Here is a 22070-nt window from a genome sequence, read left to right as displayed (position 1 = left end):
AATAATAAGCAAGATCTTGTATATAAGCCCTCATTTCATTTTCCTAAGTAAAGCCTCCTTAGCTTCATCATATTCTCAAAGACAATTAAGATCCACAAAGTTTTGAGCCACTGATCTAGTTGAGTCCATGTGAAAAAGGACAGAAAAAATGTACTTAAATCCACAGGAACATATTTTTCTGTTTCATTACATTTCGTGTAGTATTTTGACCTTTGCACACCTTTCCCATTGCCAATCAAAACCTCAGTGAATGATCATTTCAGCTGTGGTGAAATTGCTACCCTGGTAGAATCCCTTACAGAAGTTGTATTTTGAGCGGCTTCTAAGATGATATAAAGACAACCCATTCTCAAAGGTTAATAATTTAATTGGGGCATAATATATCTGAGTATTAATGCAGGAACAGGACCTCTAAAAATCAGCAGAAAGCAATGCAAAAGGACATATTTCAATAACTGTATTTGAATATTTATTTTATATTTTATTTGTGTGTATTTGTATGTGTGTATGTGCACGCGTGTGCACACGCACAACATGTATGCAGGCACCCACAGAGGCCAGAAGAGGAAGTTAGATTCCCTGGAGCTGGAGTTACAGGTGGCTGTGAGCTAGCTTCCCAGCATAGGTGCTGGGAACCAAACTTGTGTCTTCTGCAACAGCAAGCACTGTGAAGAGTTAATCCACCTTTCTGGCCTGTATTTGAATGGTTCAATATGAACTGGAATCCTGACAAAAGTGTGTGAAGCCCGGGAACATTTTAACTAGATTTTGAAAATATATTGATTTGGACAACTGAAGGGGAATGGATGAGGAGAGACCAGAGCAACATCAGCTATGAGTAACGTGAATATGTTAAGCACTAAGCACATGTGAAATATCAAATGGGATAGCCAAAGAGAATAAGTAATATGGTCCCTGATATGAATGTCTGTTCGATCTGTACCAAGATGGGTATATCACATGAAAACATTAACTGTGAGTAGGGAAGCCAGTCTATGCAGTCTATGACATGTTTCTACATACACAGGCAAGCCTTTCCATACCACCTTCTACTTAACAATATGCCAAATTAACCTTTATTCCCATAAGTCGAGCAATCGGCTTATCAAAAATTAATTGAGTGTATTCTTTTTTTCAAATTTTATTTATTTTTTATTTTATGTGTATGGGTGTATTGCCTGCATGTAGGCAAGTGCACCTGTGTCCTGCAATGCCCATGGAGGTCAGAAGAAGCTGTCAGATCCCCTGAGACTGGAGTTACAGACAGTTGTTAGCTGCCATGTGGGTGCTGGGATTCAAATCCAGGTCTTCGGCAATAATAACCAGTGTTCTTAACCACTGAGCCATCTCTTCAGCCCCAATTGAGTGTATTCTTAACCTTTTTATGATTTATAATTGTTTGTTTGGTTTTTTTGAGATAGAATCTTGCTGTATGAGCCAGGCTGCCCTTGAACTGGTGATCATCCTGCCTCAGCCTCCAGAGTGCTAGGATTATAGGCATGTATTACCATATCCAACTTGTATTTATGACCTTTGTGTTTATTACAATCATTAATATCACACTAAAGCTGTGAAGTATAAGTATAAAACTAATAATAACTATGTTAAGTGTTTTTGAAAGATGAACCACTAAAAGCTTATTTGAACCAGGAAAAAACATGGTAATTATAAAAACCTGGGAAACAATTATAAAGTTCTAGAAGGATTCTGCACTCCACTTTGCAAGTGACTTTATGCTTTTGATTCTCTTGAAGAAACTACAAGCAGAAAGACGGATAAGACCTTCGAGGAAGGGAAGACTATCAAGGTGGCAGTCGTGGACCTACATTCAAAGCAAAGCCCTTAGTCTTACATTAAGAGAGTGGTGACAGCATACATGTATAGAATTTATCTTAAAATACAGGTTTTAAAGTATTAGTATCACTTTAAACTACAGTTTCTAATTTTAACTGACTTAAAAATCTTAATGTCTCACCAACAATCCCAACACTGTATGGGAGAGCTTCTAAGGTAACTGAATGGATGAGTGTAATAGCTAATTTTTATTACGAACCTGACAGAATTTAGAATTACCTAGGAGGTGTGCTTCTGAGTTTGTTTCCAGAGAGGTTTAACTGAAGTGGGAAGAGCCTTCCTGAGAGTGGGTGGCACCTTTCTCTGTGCTGGGGTTCCAAGTAGAAAAAAACAGAGGAAGTAAGTGGAGCACCATCATTCATCTCTCCCTGCTTGCTGACTGTGGATGCCATGTGACCAACTGCCTCATGGTCCAACTACCACTGCTAGAGCTGCTGTCACCACATTTTCCCCACCATGATGGACTATACCCTCAAAGTATGAACCATTATAAACCTTTCCTTCCTTATGTTGTTTCTGTCAGGTGTTTTGTTATAACAATGAGAAAAGTAACTAAGGTGACATATATACGAACTTATGTCTGTGATACCTGGGTGCTTGTGTGCTAGTGGCCACACTCCTGTCATTCCTTAAGGCCCTTCTCAGAGTAGCATCACAGTTACCCAACACAAAATCAGAATGCAAACACTTTGAAAAACCTTACCAAAGATCTCCTGAGAAAGTAAGAAAAGTTAACGACATTTTCTAGATGTTCCATCTCAAAATACCAACTGACTATTGTTTTAATAGGTTTGTAAATTAGTAGCCAGCCTGGAATACCCACATTTTTCAGAGAAACTAAAATGGGAAAATAGGCAAAAAAGAATATGGGGAGAATTTTCTCAAGAAAAAAATGATTAAGAAGAAAAACTGGGTGCAGAGTGCCTATCACCTCTGAAATGCGTTATCTAACAGCAGGCATCTTGCTCCTCTGGCTCTTACAATCTTTTTATCCCCTTCTTCTGCAATGTTCCCTGAGCCTCAGCTGTAGAGGCTGCATTGTAGATGAATGTATCAGTTAATACTGGCAGCCTACAGTCACTTATTCTCTGCATTTTGACAAAGTAAAACTTTGTGATAGTCTCCATCTGTTGCAAAAGAAGTTTCTTTGATGAGTGGCGAGAGGTACATATGTCTATAAATATAAGGATACATTTTAGAATTTAGTGAGAAATTACATTGGTCTAGGAAAGTGACAGACGTAGGTTCTTCTCTAGGGTCTGTGACCTGTCCAACCATGTGTTCTTAGCTATGCTTACAGTATATTTACAAATGTATGTATGTATATGTAACTATAATAATCCAAGAAGAGGACAAGAAATTGAGAGGGATTGGTGGTATATGGGAAGAGCTAAAGCTGGGAACTGGAGTGGTACAAATGACGCAACTACAATTCTCATGTATGAAATCCTCAAAAAAAAAGTTATGAAAGAAGAAAACTGGGTGGGGATGAGAGGAGTTCCCAAGGGGAATGAAGAAGACATAGCCTTACTCCCTGACCTTTAATTGGAGAACTCTATGGAAAATCAGGAAATGTTAAAGAAGATCTTAGTAGTCTAAACTCAAAAGACAAAACAGCCATATTTAAAATAACCAGAATAATTTTAGGGAATGCAGAGAGTTGTCTTGGATATGGCTTTCCAAAATCATATGTGTGATAGAATAAAAATCCAAAATGATCTCAATGTATATAGAAACACAAGGGCAAAATCAACCAAAATGGAATTTAACAGACAGAATGTTACAAAATCTTGTGTTAATTTTTTAAGCGAATCAGTTGCATAGACAGAAGAAAAAAACCTGGTGGACAAAAAGCTCCAGTGGGAAAGGCATAAATCTAGATTTAAAAGTGGCTACAAGCTCAGTATGAGTTTCTGAAGATCCTGAAAGGGTCCACAAGACAGTTTTCTATATTGGTCACTCAGCAAATTCCTGACATCTCAGGTTGCTTGGCTTGAATGGATAAGATGTCATGAGTAAAGGACAGTGTTTGGGGAAGAGACAAAGCTGCATCACATGATGATGGTATAAATGCCTCTGGGTTTTCCACCTTGGAATAGGAGGTCCAATGGATTTTGGTGGCAAGTAGGAATGTCAAGGATAAAGGCACCTGCCTTGGAAGGAATGAACTCTATACTAATGGCCATACAGAAGTGTATTAGTCACTTTTCCGTTACTATGATAAAATGCCATGACCAAGGCAACTCATAGAAGAAAGAGTTTATTTGGCTTATGGTTCCAGAGGGAGAAGAGTCCATCATGGGGTGGGGTGTGGGGGAGGAATGGCAGCACAAGCAGGTCATATCTTTAAGCAGATACAGGAAGGAGAAAGAGACTGGAAATGGGGCAAAGCTATGAACTCTCAAAACCCACCCTCAATGACACATTTCCTTCAGCAAGGTCACACTTCCTGAAGGTCTCATGATCTTTCCAAAACAGTGCCCCCAACTGACCAAGTGTTCAAACACTTGAAAACTATGGTGGACAATTCTCATTCAAACTACCACAAGAAGCAGAGGAAGGTGGCCATTAATCAGAGGGCTAAGGCCATAAGTGACTTCTGGAACAGAGTAGGTGGTTGGGCTTCAGTGTCACTGGTGATTGAGAGCAACGTTTTTCCACGATCCACACAAAGACATGTACTGTGACTCAGTAAACACCACACGCACCTCAGCTAAGTTTCACGATCCCTGTGACCCCTATCTTCTCATATTTCCTGTTCCATTCTATTCTTTATCCCTCTTTTGAAAAAATGGTTGGCCAGAGGACCCCTTCCCCAATTAACTCATTACCCTCTATCTCTAATGGTTTAAAAACCTGTGTCCTTGGAGCTGAGGTGAAAAAGTGAGGCTCAGACACCTTACAGATGTTAACTAAGAAACCAGGCTCAAAGTGGCTAAATTGCACTAGGAAAATACTTTGGGGCACAGAATTTATTGGAGCAGAAAACCACCCTCCAGGGAATATAGTGACCCACGCAGAATGGTCAGGGGAGTGGAGGCCACCCTGTTGACCCAAGAGGGAATGGACCAAACTCACAGTGCCATTAAATATACACAGCCTCTTTCAACATCAAACATACTCGTCTCCAATTGCTTGCTGAAGAACCTATATTCTTTGATGGTTTCTTTCTTAAGTATTTTCCCTGGTTTTATTCTTTGCAAGCATCAACTCAGAAGCAAATGTCATAAGACTTCTCTGAACTTTCCCAATTACTTGAACCCAATTCTGCTTGTTCACTGATTATCACCTTCATAATTTCACCTGTCTTTTGTGCTAGTCTGAGAGATCATGAATCATTAGGACTTTGCCCTAGTTGGCTCTATGTTCCTTGAGAAGTCTTGCATGATCTTTCAAAAGTTCAAATACCTGTAATCACTTTCTTCCTTAAAACTTTCTGTGGTTCCCTATTCCCTTCAGGATAAAAATCAGCTCTTTCATAATGCCTTCCTTGGTCTGACCCTTGCTTATTCTTCCCTCACCATGCATAGCTCCAGGCTTTCTAAGCAATTCCAGGACCAAGCCGTTGCTTAAGTGGCTTCCTGTAGCCTAAGCCTTTCATGTTGTTTCCTCTCTCTCTTCTGAATGTTATCTCTGATGCCTCCTTCTTAGCTACTGCTAGAAGCCTGCCCAGACACCTTCAAGATTGGGTCACCCGCAAATATGTGCAACTTTGATGTGTCAATTAAAACTTTTAAAATAAAAAAAAAAGCTCAGATGTCATGTATGTGTCCTACAAAGTCTGTGTCCCCACCTCAGCCTGCATCACTCACCACCTGGACTATGCTTTTGTACGTTCCTGGGATACTGTCCAAGGGCTGGGGCTACAGCATATTCACCTTTAAACCTCTTGCACATGATTTGCACAACATAAGATAATAACATAGTTTGTATGAGTAGATGCTTATAGTAGGCATTTAATAAGGGTTGCTTGAGAGCAATGAACATATTTTAGGAAGAAAAGGAATAATTTATGCCAATGATCAGCAAATCTCAGCTGGCTGCCAGTATTTGTTGACCTTTATGGGAACACAGTTGCTTGGATTTTCAAGTCCATTTCTACTTTTCTGTTATGATGGTGTAGAGGAGATGAGACAGAGCTCACACCACAGGTAGAGCAAAAAATACTATCTGATCTTTTAAGAAAAAGCCTGCTAGCCTCCAACCTAAAATGGCAGTCCTTAATCTTCTTATACTATTGTGGCAGTCTGAAGAGGACCATGCACCACTTGTCAGAATGTATTTATGTGCACAAATTAAAACTAAATCACAGTTAACTAATTTTATTGACAAGAATGATCATCATAATAAATATGATATTATCAAATACATACATCTTTACTAATGCATTAGATAACAGAAACTAGCAGTGGATTTAAATCACTAATAATTTCAAAGTTTTAATAAACATAAATGCTATTTTGAGTAGGTGCAACAACTGTAATGGGAAAAGAACGGACCAGTGAGTTGAATGGTGACAAAGTCCCAGGAATTGCTCATGTCACTATGGTTAGCTGGCTTCACTGATTTATGAAGACAAAGCTGAGTGTCACTGCTGAAAATAAGCATGTAGTTATTTTCCAACCAACTGCAGGGACCCCTTGAATTCTGTCTAAGGGGCCCTTTGGGGGAATCTACAGACTACAGATTAAGTACCTGGCTCTAAGAGATGAGACCAGATCTCATAGATCAACCAGGCTGAGCAGTACATGCATGAAACAGCCTCATGCTCACTGGGACTTCCGTCATCAATATTACAGACTGGTTTCATGCAAGGTTTACTCCATGCCAAAATGAACTACAGTGAGAAGTCCAAACCACTAAATCATATTAAAAAAAAAAAGTCTATTTGACCTTTGGCTTTCAGCCTCTTCTTTTACACATTGGTTTAGCCCAATCAAATGACAAACAGATGGAGAAAATGGGACCATGATAAACTCAACTGGCACTCTGTCCTTGGTGGGGCAGGAGGAGAGCACTTTTTTTTTGTTTGTAGTTTATAAATGGCTCTCAGAGCTGCTACTTCAGAATTCAATTTATATCAGTTCCAATCAGTCTGACCAGGAGATACACTGGGAATGCTCAACAGTAGGAAGAATTGAAGTTTTAAGAGATCAGTTTGTAGAATCATAGATCTGACTTCTGCAAAAACATTTAGAACAGCCCTTTCATCTGAGCTTGAGTAAAGGGACTAAATAGCTATCAGAATTTCTGGGACCAGGTGCCAATCTAGAAGGTGCTTTGAGATTTTCAATTTTGAAACCAAAAATAAAGGAATTCTTGCCTTCATGAGGCACCACTTGTTAAAATGGAATCTCAGCTGACATTGAAGCTAGCCATTCTTGACTATTGTTAATTCTGTGCCTGATGGTAAGGAAGGTTTACATCAGAGCAGCACAATCTCCTAAACACTTTCTTAGAAAAAAAGGGTAGCATTTTTTCATGATCTCCCATTCGCTCCAAATTAATTGCATTGGCACAATTCCCTGGGATTGTGAATTTAGCTGAGAGCAAAGCAACTTACTCAGCATTCAGGATGCCCTCATGCCCAAGAGCAACAAAGTAATAAAGAAAAAAGAAGTCTTTAAATGTTTTCATTACTAACTTCTGAGGACTAGGAAACCAACACAGGGCTGCATTACTACATTGCAGTTACTCATCCAGATATTGTAAATACTAGCAAAGAGTAAAGTGTTGTGAAGAAAGTTGGTGATTCATTTATTTATAAAGAACTCTGAAACTCGTTTGTATCCCATGTGAAATAAAGTCATGGTGAGAACTTTCAAGTTGGTCATAAATACTTAGGTTATTTGAAGTTTTGCCATATAATGAACTCATAGCCACTTTTTAAAATTAATTTGTTGTATGTGTGTGTGTTTGTGTGTGTCTGACATGCAACGGCTCACATATGGAAGTCAGAGGATAACTTGCTAGAGTCAGTTTACATCTTCTACCATGTAGGTTTTGGGGATCAAACAGGTTGTCAGGTTCTGTGGCAAACTCCTTTACCTGCTGAGCCATCTCACCAGCCCATGATAGCCACTTTATGGTTAGAAAACAAACAAACAAACAAACAAACAAACAAAGTAAATATCTTCCAGTGGTGGCAAGAGTGGGGGTGGAGCAAAGCAGTGGGTTAAGGGTAGGATGAGCATGTGCAGATCCATGTTGGGTCTTTTCTGGCTTTTATTTTCGAAGTTGGTGAGGTCAGATGCTGGCTACCACTGTGGCCTCTGATATTAATGAAAAGGATTCCTTTAACCACTCTGGGCTAAAGCTTTTTATGTCATTTACTTATAAACAAATGATTGCTAATGTGGTCATTTCTAAGTGGATCAGGGTGAAAAGACCCCCATGAGTCCTTCCTCTAAGTGCTGGGAGGACTTTTCCTCCTTGCTGCATTTCCAAGGTTGTCACTAGTCACTACTACATCTGCATTTTCCAGCTAAGGACAGTCGGGCTCAGAGGGTCACCCAGTTTGCTTAGAGTTCCAGCTAGTGGTTCAATCCAAAGATTACCAGTGTCCAAATGTTCCCCCAGCAACTATGTGATATGTGATGTGTTTTTGTTCAGTGGTGGGTGTTAGACTCCTCAATGGGGAGCAAGTTGGGGCTACCCTCGAGTGCCAGGGAAGGCAGGTCTCAGACAAGTCACTAACTACAGGTGTGCTGAGGGTGGTCACTGTTGTGAATGAGGCAGTGCAGGAAGGCAGTCTCACTAGGCTTCCTGGAAGAAGGGACATCAGGGAGGAGGCCTGCAGTTTCTACTGGAGTTACAAAACTAGAAGAGTTACTCAGGAAGTGAATAAAAACTTACAGCCAGGAGGGAAATGCCTATCAAGAAAGCAGCAAAGCTAACCAGGAGAGACAGAGGCATCGCACCATCTGAGCTTTGCTGTGTGTTCTATGCAGCCACTGGCCTAAGCATTTCATGTTTGCAACTCACTTTCACAATGACCCTATGGAGGTAAGCAAACTATTATCTCCATTCTACCTGTGGAAGCAAAGAAATTACTTGCTTAAGATCCTACACATTAAAAGTGTTGGGTGCGTGGCTTGCAATATCGAGTCTAGTCTGTGTGTTAAAGCACCGGTCTGTACTCCCTCACCTATGTGAAGATAAACAGTCAGGGGCTCTTAGACCCCATGTGGTTCAGCCCTTTTCCATTTCCGCTCCTTTTCCCTCTCTTCTCTTTTCCCCTCATCTACCCTCTTTTACTTTACTCATTTTGAGAGAGGGTCTCATGATGTAGCCCAAACTGGTCTAGAACTCAGCATATAGCCCAGGCTGGTCTTGAAATTGCAATCTTCCTGCCTCAGCCTCTTGAGTTCTAGCATTGCAGGGACGTGCCACCATGACCCAGGCTCCTGCTTTACACAGAGGAAACTGAGGATCAAATCAAGCAGCTTTGCCAGCGTTGAAGGCTGACTTAGGACTGTCTCTTCTGATTCCACATTTAGACAAACTTAAACCTAAGAGATGATACTGAATCAGGCCATGATTCTCAATTCTGAGTGAGAATCTCCTTTACCATCTAAGATTTTGATCTTCCCTCAAGTCAAACCATATTTTTTTTATAACTATACAAAGAAAATCCAGTGTCTCTTCAGTTTCCATTCTGAAGGTTAGACCTGATCTTCATTTCAGCAATGGCCTTTGCAGGGTCACTTCCTGTGAAGTGACTCAGTGCCCCAGTGTTACTAGGTTATGTAAGAGCTTATGATGGAATAGGAAAACATGATTCTTTACAGAAACATAGAGCTGTGAATGATCGCTTGCCTGGATCAGATGGTGTGACCTTGAAATTATCAAATGAAAGCAATCTGCAGGCATTGCAACCAGTCTTCATAAAACAAGCTGCATTGAAGCCAGCCTGCATGAAGGTGAATCCTGCAAATCTTAGTATGGAAGGCACCTGCAAGGGATTAGAGAGTCCTTTAGGCAGAACGGTGAAATTGGGAGAAGGGAGTGTGCATTGCTCCTCTGTTCTTTGTGAGTTAGAGACCAACAGTTCTTGCCTGATGTTCCTAAAACATAGACAGAAATATTTTGAACATTTATACATATTCAAAATAAGCTAGTGGTCAACTTTCTTTCTTTTCTTGGTCTTTTTGAGACAGGGTCTCCCTGTAGCCCCAGCTGGCCTGGAACTCACTATGTAGATCAGGCTGGCCTTGAACTCACAAAAAAAAAAAAAAAAAAAAAAAAAAAAAAATACCACTACGAATCACACATGTACAGTACTTTCAGTTTTGTGTGTTTTTCATTTATTTTCTAAATAAGTGTTTGAGGACAATCTTGAATCATAACTTAGTCTTAATTAGATAATGAAGAATTAAAAAGTAAGTTCTAACTTGGTAATGTATATACCTTGCCACCTTTTTGTTTTGTTTTGTTTTGTTTTTGTCTTTTCTGTTGAGACAGGGTCTCCCTATAGCTCCACCTGGCCTGGAACTCACTATGTAGAGCAGGCTGGCCTTGAACTCACAGAGATCTGCTGGCTGGGATTAAAGATGTACATCACTGCACCCAGTCCTTGCTTTTTAAAAGCATCTGAACTTAAACACCAACTATAAAATGTGAGACATGTTAAATATTCTTTATTTAATATTCTACATAAACCACACTAAAATGCCTTTCAGCAGTTAAAAAAAAAGCAGCATTTTTTTTTTTTTTTGATATAGGGGATTCTAATTAAATCGGCAGAGTCAAGAACAACATAGACAGCTGCTTCCTTATCTTCAGCCATTGCCTGTAACTGGCCAATGAACACAAATTGAAACACGGACGAGTCTGAGATAGTGAAGAGAATTTCCCCAGTGTTCAGACATACCCATATAACCAGTTTTATAAATCTGTCTGAAACCAATCTTCAATAGTTTTTGAAATGGCATTCCCCATCTTTGCGAAAAGTTGAACATTGCTAATTAAGTCCAATCATCTCTTTAGAAAGAGAAAGCAATGATATTTATAGAACTGGAACCATTTTTGGAAAAGACTATATTTACCCACCAGGTTTGGTGGCACGCCTTTACTCCCAGCACTTGGGAAGCAGAGACAGGAGGATCTCTGTGAGTTCAAGGCCAGCCTGGTCTATATAATGAGTTCCAAGCCAGCCCCACTACAGGAAGACCCTGTCTCAAAAAAAGGATCATATTCACTTAACAAACCAATTTTACTTAAATCAGGACTGTCCAACAAAAAAATTCTGTTAGCTATTCGTGATCTGTTAGCCATTCGTGATCTGTTAGCCACTCGTGATCTGTTAGCCATTCGTGATCTGTTAGCCACTCGTGATCTGTTAGCCATTCATGATCTGAATTTGTTAGCCATTCATGATCTGAATTCTGGTATATGAATTAAATTATAGTATACAAAAAAGTCATGAGACATTTGTAATAAATAAGGCAGTGGCTATTACTCATTAGTAGCCTTTTTAGATAAGCTATTAGGTCTGCCCTTTCTCCCTTCTTAATCCAATAATCATTTTTGTTTCCAGGATATACTTTTTGGGATTCTCCAAATCTTCTATCAATGTGTCCTCTCCCAGGTGATGCCTGTGTTCTTGTTGGCATCTGTGTCAGAGAATTCAGCAGCCTGACCTGTCTCCCACCCAAACAGACCACAGAGATTTGGTCTAGTCATATGCCTGCCTCCCTCTTACACACTGTGGCACTGGGCACACTTCTGAACAAGTCTTCCTGTCTTTCTCAACATCACCTATTTTTAATTCACTCTCCACTTACCAACACCACAACCACTAGAGAGTTGAAGCCGGATGTCCCACTCTCCAGTGCTCAACTGTTCATTGAAAACTTTAGCTTGCTCTTCTCAGCAGTTGACAAAGTTCTGGAACAATTTTGTTTTGTTTGTTTTGTTTTATCTCACTAGGCAACCCTGGTTGGTCTGGTATTTGTTATGAAGACCAGACTGGCCTTGAACTCAGAGATCCACCTGCCTCTGCCTCCTGAGTGCTGAGATTAAAGGTGTGTGCCACCACACCTGGCCTCTGAAGGAGGTTTTAATCAGTCATGTGACACTCACAGAACTATAGAAGATTTCAGAGAAAACTGTTTCTGTTTTCTAACTATCCTGACAATAATATGGAGGATAATATCCCAATCTAAGCATTAGGGATGAGCAACATTTTCTAGGCCCTTGGTTTTCATGGCTACCGAGAGTTTTTTTTTTTTCTTATGAGAAAAGCATTTACCCAGGGGAAATTCTTAGGCTAAAGAAGGACGATTTCTAAGATATTTATAGTCAAAATATTTCAAAACACAGGTAGCTATATTTATGCTTGTTCCTTATTTTAATAACACTTAAGCATTACTCCCACAAAGAAATATTCAGTAGTACTTAAGGAAGTAGCCTCCTTTTCAAATGCATAGATTTTCTGCTTTAAAAAAAAGCAGTTGAAAGCTTGAAAAAACAGGAAAATATGTGGTAGGCAGTAGCCTCTTCAAATCTTTTCTGTGATACTCAAAAAGAAGAAGAAGAAAAATCTACCCCTTGAAAGGAAGCTAGTGAATGAGTCACTCCCAGGTCAGCATTAGGGTTGACTATGAACACTAACCTAAAACCTTTATTCTGCCTGAATCTGAGAACATGCTCCTCTCTGACACAGTAGCTAAGGCAACCCTTCAGGGTGGTCATGCCAGGGATGTCCTCTGTCTTGAGTGGGGAACAAAATCTTCCTGATCCAATGCCTTTGATTCAAGATACCATCAGATCCTCCATACTGTGGTCTAGCATAATTTCTCAGATTCCTGTTTTACTAGTGAGCTAAGTGTTTCTTTTATGAAACTAACAATGCCTTTAATATTATTGTCCCAGCTAAATGCCAAGCAAGAGCAACTCATGTATAATAGCCTGTGAAAACAGAGAGTACTACAGCCTAATCTCCCAGTGTCAGAACTCAGACAATGACTTCCCATCAAATTCTGAAATCTGTCGGGTATGGTGGTGCATGCCTTTAATCCCAGCACTTGGAAGGCAGAGGCAGATGGATCTCTGTGAGTTCGAGGTGAACCTGGTCTACAGAGCAAGTTCCAGGCCAGCTGAGGCTACAGGAAGACCCTGTCTCAAAAAGACAAAAAACAAAACAACAACAACAAAAAGCAAACAAACTGAAAATCCGAGGATAAATCCTGTGTATAAACCAGTTTCTATAATTTTCTAGCCTTGGTCTGCCAAAGGTTTGCTTCTTGAAGGTAAAAAGAAACTTTTGGCTTATGTAGAGGTCTGTCTCATTTGTTTTTTCTAGGAAAAGAGAAATAAATATTAAACATTAAATGGGCTTCCTAAGGAAAGCAGAATGATCCCCCATCCCCAAACCTTTCATCTTTTTGTCGGTTCACTTGAGTTTGTATAGAAATATGCAATTGCTCCTCTGTATCTATAGATCCTACACCATGAACTCAACCAATGATGGTCCAAAATATTGGAGGGGGAAGCATTTCTACTGAACATGTACAGATATTTTCCTTCTCATTAGTCATCAAAAAGAAGACTATAAGAGCTATTTACAAAGCACTTACATTTTGTTAGCTATTATACATAATCTGGAGATGATTTGGAGCACAGGAGAGGGTAGATAGGTTCTATGCAAATCTTACACCATGTTACAAAAGGGACCTGAGTATCTAAGCATTTTGGTAGCTGTAGGTGGCTGAGGCATTTCCATGGATAGCTACCAAGTGATAACTGGACCATAAACTAGCTAGCGTACAGATAAAACAGAAGTTTCTTCTAGGTCTGGAAACCGAGAAAGCCAAGATCAAGTGGCAGCAGATTCACGTCCCAATGAAGCCTACTTTTTAGTTCACAGATGGTTAACTCTTCACTGTACCTTCACACAAAAGGGGGATGAGGGTGCCCTCTTATACCTCTCTTACAAGGGCAAAAATCTCACTTGTGAAAACTCCCCAATGAACTAATCACCTCCCAAAGGCCCCACCTCCTAATACCATTAGTGGTTAGGATTTCAACATATAATTGGAATATGAATGGGGTTGGGAGAAGCCCACATATTGTACCCACTCATTGCAGATTCTGCTTTGGAGCCCAGGAGAGTCCTCTCTAAACACATATCCTCAGGTGCTCACCTGTAGTGGGATAGATTCTGAGATGTTTACAAATGGATCTATTTTATAGTCCAACATTAAATGTTAGCAGGCTGTGAAGGCTTTATGTTGCAAGAGCGGCTAAAGAGGGGTATTCCCTTTCCTCTGGCTACAAATCTCTGGACAGGCTGAGGCCTGCTTCATCTCTGAAGACAATCACTGACATGAAGGGATAAGGAGCTTCAGAAAAACAGCACTGGTTGGAAGTCAGAACCCAAGTCAAATTTTACCTTCATCTACACCAGTCAAGCAACTGACGCAACTGAGTCTCAATTCTCTTTTAATGGTAGGAAGGAAACATACATATCCCCCAATACCAACTGTGTGTGAACAGGAAAACTGCGTGATAACAGAAGTGAGGGCTGCGTCCACCTTAAACTGCAGATGAGAAAGTGGAGGCTCTGCGATGAAGCAACTTAGCCAAAGTGCCACATTTTGGAAGACTCACAGGCGGAGTTCCTAGTACAGAGATATCCAAGGATGGAGTTTCCCTAGATCTACTGTGAGCATTGGCACCCCAAGGATGCCAAGAATTTTAGATTTGGACCTTGCTTTCCAGGATAGTGTGATGCTATTTTGTCAAGATAAATCAGTTCTAAAGAATTAAAAGTTTATAAGAATAGTTTATAGTTTGGGGCTTGATTCCCTCAGATGTTGGGAAATAGTCCTGAATGGTAAAATGTGTTTTTCATTGAGAGGAATTATAATTGCCAACAAAAGATGCACAATGTTTATGTGCCCTTTCCACTTCTGCAGGTTTTTAATGCCTGCTAAGCTCTTTCTCACACACAATTTCATCTGACCTCTTAACCACACATTATAAGGCTCAAAGAAATTATTGCCCATGTTTTGTGGACAGAGTTTGTGGTTGTTGTCACTTTGTCCCACTTGTGATTTCAGCAGTGGCTGTGCTGGGGGCAAACTGGAGAGAGCGCAGACTTGCCTCCTGGAGCCAGCACCCTGAGACACATGCTGTGCTCAGATCAGTCTACCTGGTCTCCTGCTGCTCCCTTCCCCCAGTGTACACACCAGTACAGCAGTCTGGAAATGTGGAGACTCATTTATCCTCAGGAGTTACCCTTGAACAACGGAGGAGGACAGAGCAGTGTGCAAATGTCTTTATGGGTAAATTTGAGAGAGTTCAGTGTCAAGGCACCAGGAAGACTTCATTACTCTTACCCGTAACAGTGTCCTTACCAGCACACTCACATATGCCCCCTTTCCCTGTCTCATCCTGGCCCTCTCATTCTTGCTTCCAAGTACACTGCTTGTACCCAAGTCCTTGTCTCCAGCTCTGCCTTGAAGGGTCTCAAACTCTGAGAGGTGTGGAGGCTCAGGAGGGAAAGTGATTTGCCTGGGGCCACATGGCTGGTGAGTGGAGGAAGCTGCACTGTCCTGGGTGCTCTCACATGGCTGGTGAGTGGAGGAAGCTGCACTGTCCTGGGTGCTCTGGCTGTGAATCCAGAGACTCCTTTTCTACTTCCACTGTTCATCCAAGGTTAGGAAACAGCCATTTCCACCATTTAGCAATATCAGACACAGAGTAAGTTTGAAAAATACATGTTTGAATATGAAACTAATAATGAACGAGAACTATCATCTTTGCTAGCTACACAGATGATCTGCTAAGCTACGATAAAAGATTTATTTGTATTTCTCAAAATTTTAAAGTATTACATTTGCTCTGTTGGTATTGTCTAATTTATTTGTGGAAGTAAATCACGTGCTAAGTTTCACCCCAGGCTTTAGAGATAAGAGAGCTAAAGTTTTAGAACTTGTAATGTTGCTTATTTAACTCCTATTAGAACTAGGATTAGAAACTTTTCTATTCCAGGCATATTCCAGGCTTTTCCTATCAGATCTGTTCAAAAACAGAATTACGGGCTACCTTCAGGGAAGCGTGCTGGTTTGAGCTTCGCAGTGATAGTCTTCGGGCCATCCCTCCTTTCCTCCCTCTCTTCCTCCTTCCCTTCTTTCTTCCTTTCCTTCTTTCCTTCCTCCATCCCTCTCTTCTGTCTTCCTTCTTCCCTCCTTTCCTCCTCCTCCCCTCCTCGCTTCCCTTCCTTCTCTCTGTTCATTCCTTCTTTCCCCCTTCCTCTTTTCTTCCCTTCCTCAGGTCCCCTTCTCTTCCTTCTTTCTTTCCTTTCGTCTTTTAGGTTTTCTTGTGATCTATTTGCCTCTTCCGAAGAGTTGTTCCACAGTTTTCCTCTGAGGATCAGTCCTCTTGAACATTCCACCTACTGCCTCCAAGTCTGAAAGCCTTGTAAGTCAGAACTTACAAAACGACCAGCTTAGCGAATGGAAAAGGACCAATCAGAATGCACATCAAGATTCTGCTGGGCCCATGGAGAAATACATGCTCTCTTGTGAGTAGGGAGCTAAGCTAGAAGACCACAAAGCTTAAGGGTCTGGAAAAACCTGCTTGAAAATAAATCAATGAAGCAGAGAGATGGATGGACACAGACTGCTGAGGTGACATGGATCTAGTGTTCCCTGAATTTAGATTTGCCACTGGACTGTATAGTCACAGGGGTCAATACATTACTGCCTCAATCTCCTTTCAAGCTTCTGCAACTTGAAATGCAGCAAGCCCTGATTGAAACCAGCTCTGAAGACGCAAATACCTGTTTTCCACAACCTAGGAGGGGGCTGGGAGGTCAAGAACAAAAAACAGAGCTCATCAAATCTTGGCAGCATCATTTGCCTCAGCTTTAGAAAGCCTGAGGAATGAGGTCCTGCCGAGTCTCTTTATGAATCCACAACACTAGGGCCTCAGAGGAGCCCCTCATCTTTAATGCAAGGTAAAACCTACTGTACTCTCAACTTCCACCTAGAATCAAATGGAATCCAAGTTTAGGCAGAATACCTTACATCATTGGGAATTCCTTTTGTTCATCTTTCCTTCCTTTTTTTTTTTTTAAATGAAACTATACAGAAGTATTTGCAACCTGTGGGTTCTGTATGAATTCCTACCATCTAGAAAATCGAATAACAAGAATTTATGATGTAGACAGAAGGAAAAAATGTTGAACTCAAACTCAGAAACTTGCTCCGAGGTAATATGAATCTGGAGGGCACAGTTCACTGTGTTTGTTTGTAAGGAGTTCCTCCCTCTCCCCCTGAAAAAAGTCATCAAATATTTATTCCAAATATAATGTCTCAAAGTCAGAAGAGCAAGTCTCAAGTCTGGAATGTAGGCAGGCTTGTTAGTAAAGGTGCCGAAAGAGTTTTCAGAGCTCAGAACAGGGTTTGGCTACAGAAGTGGTTGGGAGGAGAGGGGACAGCATCACCAATGACCATCCACCAGAAAGGATAAGGGCACCATGTCAGCCCAATTGCAAACATGGTCCTTTTCAACCATGTATGTGTCTGAGGAGGTAAGGATCCGCCTCTCGTCTTATATCATCCTGGGAGTAGCTGAGGTCTAAGACTGGGCCAGTGACTTACCTGATGAACTCCACAGAGTAGTACTGAATCGGGGTGCTTCCTTCATTCTCTCCAGGTTTCCAAGAGAGGGCGACCTCAGAATCAGAAACCACAAGGACCCGTGGCTGCTGGGGTGCTGCTGGGGGCAGGCAGGAATCTAGGCAGGATGACAAACACAGCTAGACTTGGCTGGTGGTCTCAGCTGCTGGAGAGGTTGAATACATAAATAGTACTTTCTACAACCAAATATCTGTTTGGAACAGTCTCAAAACCCAAGCTAAACACCAAAACTCACAGCTGCTTTCATCACGTAACATATGGCTCCAGTCAATGAATGCTTGCCTTCCTTTCTCCTCCTAGAGCCTCTGGTTGGAAAGAGAACTAAGTTGGCTTCACTGGTCCTGGGACACCTGGTGTGAACCCCTGAGGATATTCCACCACTCCCCATCTCCTATGAACCTTCATCTGTGTTTCTATGTTGAAATTCATATTTACCACCAAGGAAATTAAATGCCTGCCATTATGGTCATTTACTCTCCAACTCATGTGTGTGCATGTTGTATATGGGCTGATGGCCAGAATGCATAACCATGGTAGGACATGTGGAAAGTGCGCTCAGGTGTAAAGAGGATCCTGTCACTTGATATTTTTTACTGTTTTCACATCCAAATTTCCATATCACCAAGCTTTGGTGTATACTATTGCTTGGGCCTGTAGGACTTTCCCCACCTTCTTAAGTACTTCTCGTAATTCAGGGTGGAAGTACACTGATGTCATATCCGTATATAGAGAGCACCGCAGTGAGCAGTGACTGCAGTCAACCCAGCTTTGTATTGCAGTGCCCACCCTGGTGCCACCTGTATTAGCATGTGGTGGATTATCTTTGCCTATAAAGACATCTCTCACTTTCCTTCCTCACCTTAATTACTACTCACCTTCAGCCTCATCTTCGCCATCATCTCTTCTGGAGTTCTTTCTGCATCCCTATGTGGTGTGTTCCCACAGCCTAAGGATAGCACATCTTGTAATCTGTGACTGTATGCTAATCAGATAACATCTCGGCTAACCCTACTAAATTCATGCTTGCTGTAGTAGCTCACCATACTAAATTCTGAGAAGACAGGCATGCTTGCTGTGGTCATCACTGACTTCTTGGAGCCTAACACAGTGTCCAGCACATGCTGTTTACTGAATGAAGGCATGAGTGTGAGCCCATCACTTGCCTATTATTAATTAATCTGAGCCTATTTTTACCTTGAGACAAAGTGGTCACGTGCTGAGGAGAACTAAGCCGCCCTTTGTTGGTCTGGCTGTGAGCGGCTATGCTCACTCGATATTCAGTGCCTGGTTTCAAATCTCCAATCACTTCCTCCTGTCAATAATCAAGCAAGGAAAGTGCCGACAATTAGAAGTTCTGGTTGAGTAAATTGGACAGTTTCCATGAGGTTAACATCTTGAGGCCTCTGGAAAATTGTTTGGGCAGAGATTGTTTTGCTTTATCTAGGTTTGGCCCAGTTATAAAATTTGCAAAAAGGAAAACATCAAGACATATTTGTCAGGTCCGGAGGGCTTTTCTTCGCTGAAATCTACGCACTGCCCCAGAGATGGGGCTTATTCACACTCTCAGATGTTCTTCTCTAGGCTGCTGGAATTCAAGCAATGAACTTTAGGGCTGGAAGCCCCAGGTCTTTCCATTTACAAATTATAACATTCAAGGGCCAGCCACACAGCAAATTGAGGTCAGATTTATACCCATAAAGTAGGAAGGAATTTTCTTCGCTGAAATCTACGCACTGCCCCAGAGATGGGGCTTATTCACACTCTCAGATGTTCTTCTCTAGGCTGCTGGAATTCAAGCAATGAACTTTAGGGCTGGAAGCCCCAGGTCTTTCCATTTACAAATTATAACATTCAAGGGCCAGCCACACAGCAAATTGAGGTCAGATTTATACCCATAAAGTAGGAAGGAAATTTTGGGATTAAAGAGATGCACCACTCCGAGACTAACCAAGAAAGCTTTCTTAAGAGATAAATTGTGGGGCATGACTCCTAGTGTCTGACTCAGGAGTCCTGGGGAAGAGTCAAAGAATTTGTCTTCTGACAAGCTCCCAGGTGCTGCTGATACCGAAGTTGTTTCCCACTCCCTACCTGAGAACTAGACTAATGATAGATGGATGCGTAAACTTCCCTGAGGAACCACACTGGACAGAAAGCCTCGGCTGAAGAGGAATTGCTCCATCTTGGACTTCAGAAAAAGTGTCATGTCTGGGAGGCAGCAGGGCTACACAGAAGTAGGGAACTCTGGCCTCCTCAGTGAGAAGCAGCAACACACTGCAGTGGAAAAGGTACCAGTTTGGAGCCAACCAGCCCTAGGTTTAAATCCTGACTCTTCTGTCCTTTACTAGCTATGGTCCTCACATCAAATCTCCTGAGTCTCAACTTATTCTTCTGTAAAATGGACATGCCATATAGCTGCCTTGCATGACTGTAACATTTGGGACAGCATGTTTACCGTAGCTTGTACAGAGAACATGTTCAAGAAAGGGGTTGTAATATCTATTGTCCAGTCTATGATGACCCTCCTCTTCTTTGCTTAACCAGGTTCACTGTCCACTCCAAGACTCAAGCCCTCCCTTCCCTTGACACCTTCCCTGACCACTTAATCTGGTGCTCATACCTACTAAATATTTTATCACTAATTTGGGACTTCTGTATACAGGGTGAACATTCCTAATCCAAAAGTCCAAAATCCAAAGAATTTTGAACATTAATATGACATCACAAGTCAAAAATAGTACATTTGACTTCATGTGACAAATCAGAAGAAAACACAGATGCACTATAAAATGTTGCATGAAGTGATCTTCAAACCATGTGTATGAGGCATAAGTGATTCATATTTATAGTTCTGTCCTATCTGCAGTTTATCTCATTACACACACGCATACACACACGCACACGCACACACACACACACACACACACACACACACACACACTGTCAAATCAGAAAATACCTGAAATCTGTAACCCTCTGGTCCCAAGCATTTGAATAAGGAACGCTTAACCTGTACTATAAATTGTTACTATTCCTCTGAGGAGACTGCAAACCACTTAGGAGCAAGGATTTTTATCTGCTTTTTGTTCACACCATTTTCTGTATATGCCTAAACATTCATTGTCACTTAAGAGAAATTAGGAGCTTTTTTAAAAGCATTCAATAAACAATGATTAAAACTTAAAACATTAGTTTTTAATCCCTGAGAACATATACATAACCAAATCTCAACTAATTAGTCTTCCTCCTAGAAAAATTAAATAGAACTCCATCTCCTTCTCTCTCACCTCACTTCCCCTAAGCCAGAAATTCTTTATACTTTACATGTCCCCCTTCTCCCTTACCACCATCCAATCAGTTACCAGTGAAGCTGATGAAATCTTTTTTATTCTACTTGAATCTATTTATGCCATTTTATTCTTATGGTTATTTAAGTTAAGTTCTCATAATTAAGACAATGGGCTGAATTCTGTCTGCCACCAGTACTGCCTGCTCCTCCAACTGAAACCTCATGATGCTGGGCTAAAGTTATCTTCCTAAATCTCACATTTGATCCTACCAGTTTACATTTCAAAATTCCCTTAGAATAGCATATGTGCACCCCCCTGCCCTGTTCATCCTTCTAACATTATCCATGTCATGTCCCCTCCTTGCATTCAACATTCTAGTCATACCTAAGAACTTGGCAGGGCTCACACTTAAGCCATTCAATTCCTTGCCTCTGGGCCTTTGAACCTGCTGCTCCTCTCCACGAAATGACCTTCTCACTACTCCTGCCTGGCTCACCCTGATCATCCTTCATGACTCAGTTCAACTGAGACATTACCTCATTTCTCTACCCCATCCGGCAGTCTGGTTAGATGCCCCTCCTCTATGCTTCCATGGTGTCCTTGGTGGCCCTCAATCTTAGCACTACTCACCTTATATGGTAATTGCCTGTTTGTCACCACCTTACCCAGGTAAGGGCAAGAAGTGAGTTCCTATTCCCCTGGCATCTCAGAGCTTAGCAGAGTATTGTCAGACACACAGCCAGTGCACATGCAATGCTTTTGATGAATGAATAAATGAGCTGAAGTGAAAAGAAAGAAATCAAGAGCCAATATGTCCCAGAGAAGCAGATTACCTCATTAAGAACTTCAACTACTGACCCTTCCATTTCAATCAAGAGCACCTTCTATGGTTTGAATGCACCCCCCTCAAGTTCATGTGTTAGAGCTAAATCCTCAGTACAACAGCATTAGAGACAGAGCCAAGTAAGAGGTGATTAGATCATGAGGAGACAGTCCTTAGCAATGGAGTAATTTTGTTAATTATTTATTGTGTGAGTGAGCTAGTTATTGTGGGAACGGGTTAGTTACTGAGAGTAGGTTCTTGAGAGGTGGAAGTAGGAGGCTCAGAAGTTCAAGGTTGTTCTTGGTTATACATGGAATCTGAGGCCAGCCTGACCCTGTCTTAAAAGTATATAAATAATAATTAATTAAAAGTGTAAATGGAGCCAGGCGTGGTGGAGCATGCCTTTAATCCCAGCACTCGGGAGGCAGAGGCAGGCAGATCTCTGTGAGTTCAAGG

General features: G+C 41.2%; 1 protein-coding gene and 1 pseudogene across 2 annotated transcripts in view; both read right to left on the bottom strand.

Moving 5' to 3' along the window:
• The window catches only part of Egflam (EGF like, fibronectin type III and laminin G domains), a 219008-nt gene that overhangs the window by 103303 nt on the left and 93635 nt on the right, over positions 1 to 22070 (bottom strand). For both annotated transcript variants that reach the window (XM_017800331.2, XM_029567804.1), the window contains exons 4-5: positions 18699 to 18816; positions 17466 to 17601 (exon numbers count right to left, since the gene is read on the bottom strand). In XM_017800331.2, coding sequence (XP_017655820.1) covers positions 17466 to 17601; positions 18699 to 18816 — 254 coding nt within the window. The remainder of the gene's footprint in view (positions 1 to 17465; positions 17602 to 18698; positions 18817 to 22070) is intronic.
• LOC103741356 lies at positions 9702 to 15957 on the bottom strand (annotated as a pseudogene).

Source organism: Nannospalax galili, unplaced genomic scaffold (genome assembly GCF_000622305.1).
Source record: "Nannospalax galili isolate Female #2095 unplaced genomic scaffold, S.galili_v1.0 scaffold139, whole genome shotgun sequence".
Lineage (NCBI taxonomy): Eukaryota > Metazoa > Chordata > Mammalia > Rodentia > Spalacidae > Nannospalax > Nannospalax galili.
The sequence above is the reverse complement of the archived record's forward strand: the minus strand, read 5'-3'. Positions and strand labels throughout refer to the sequence as shown.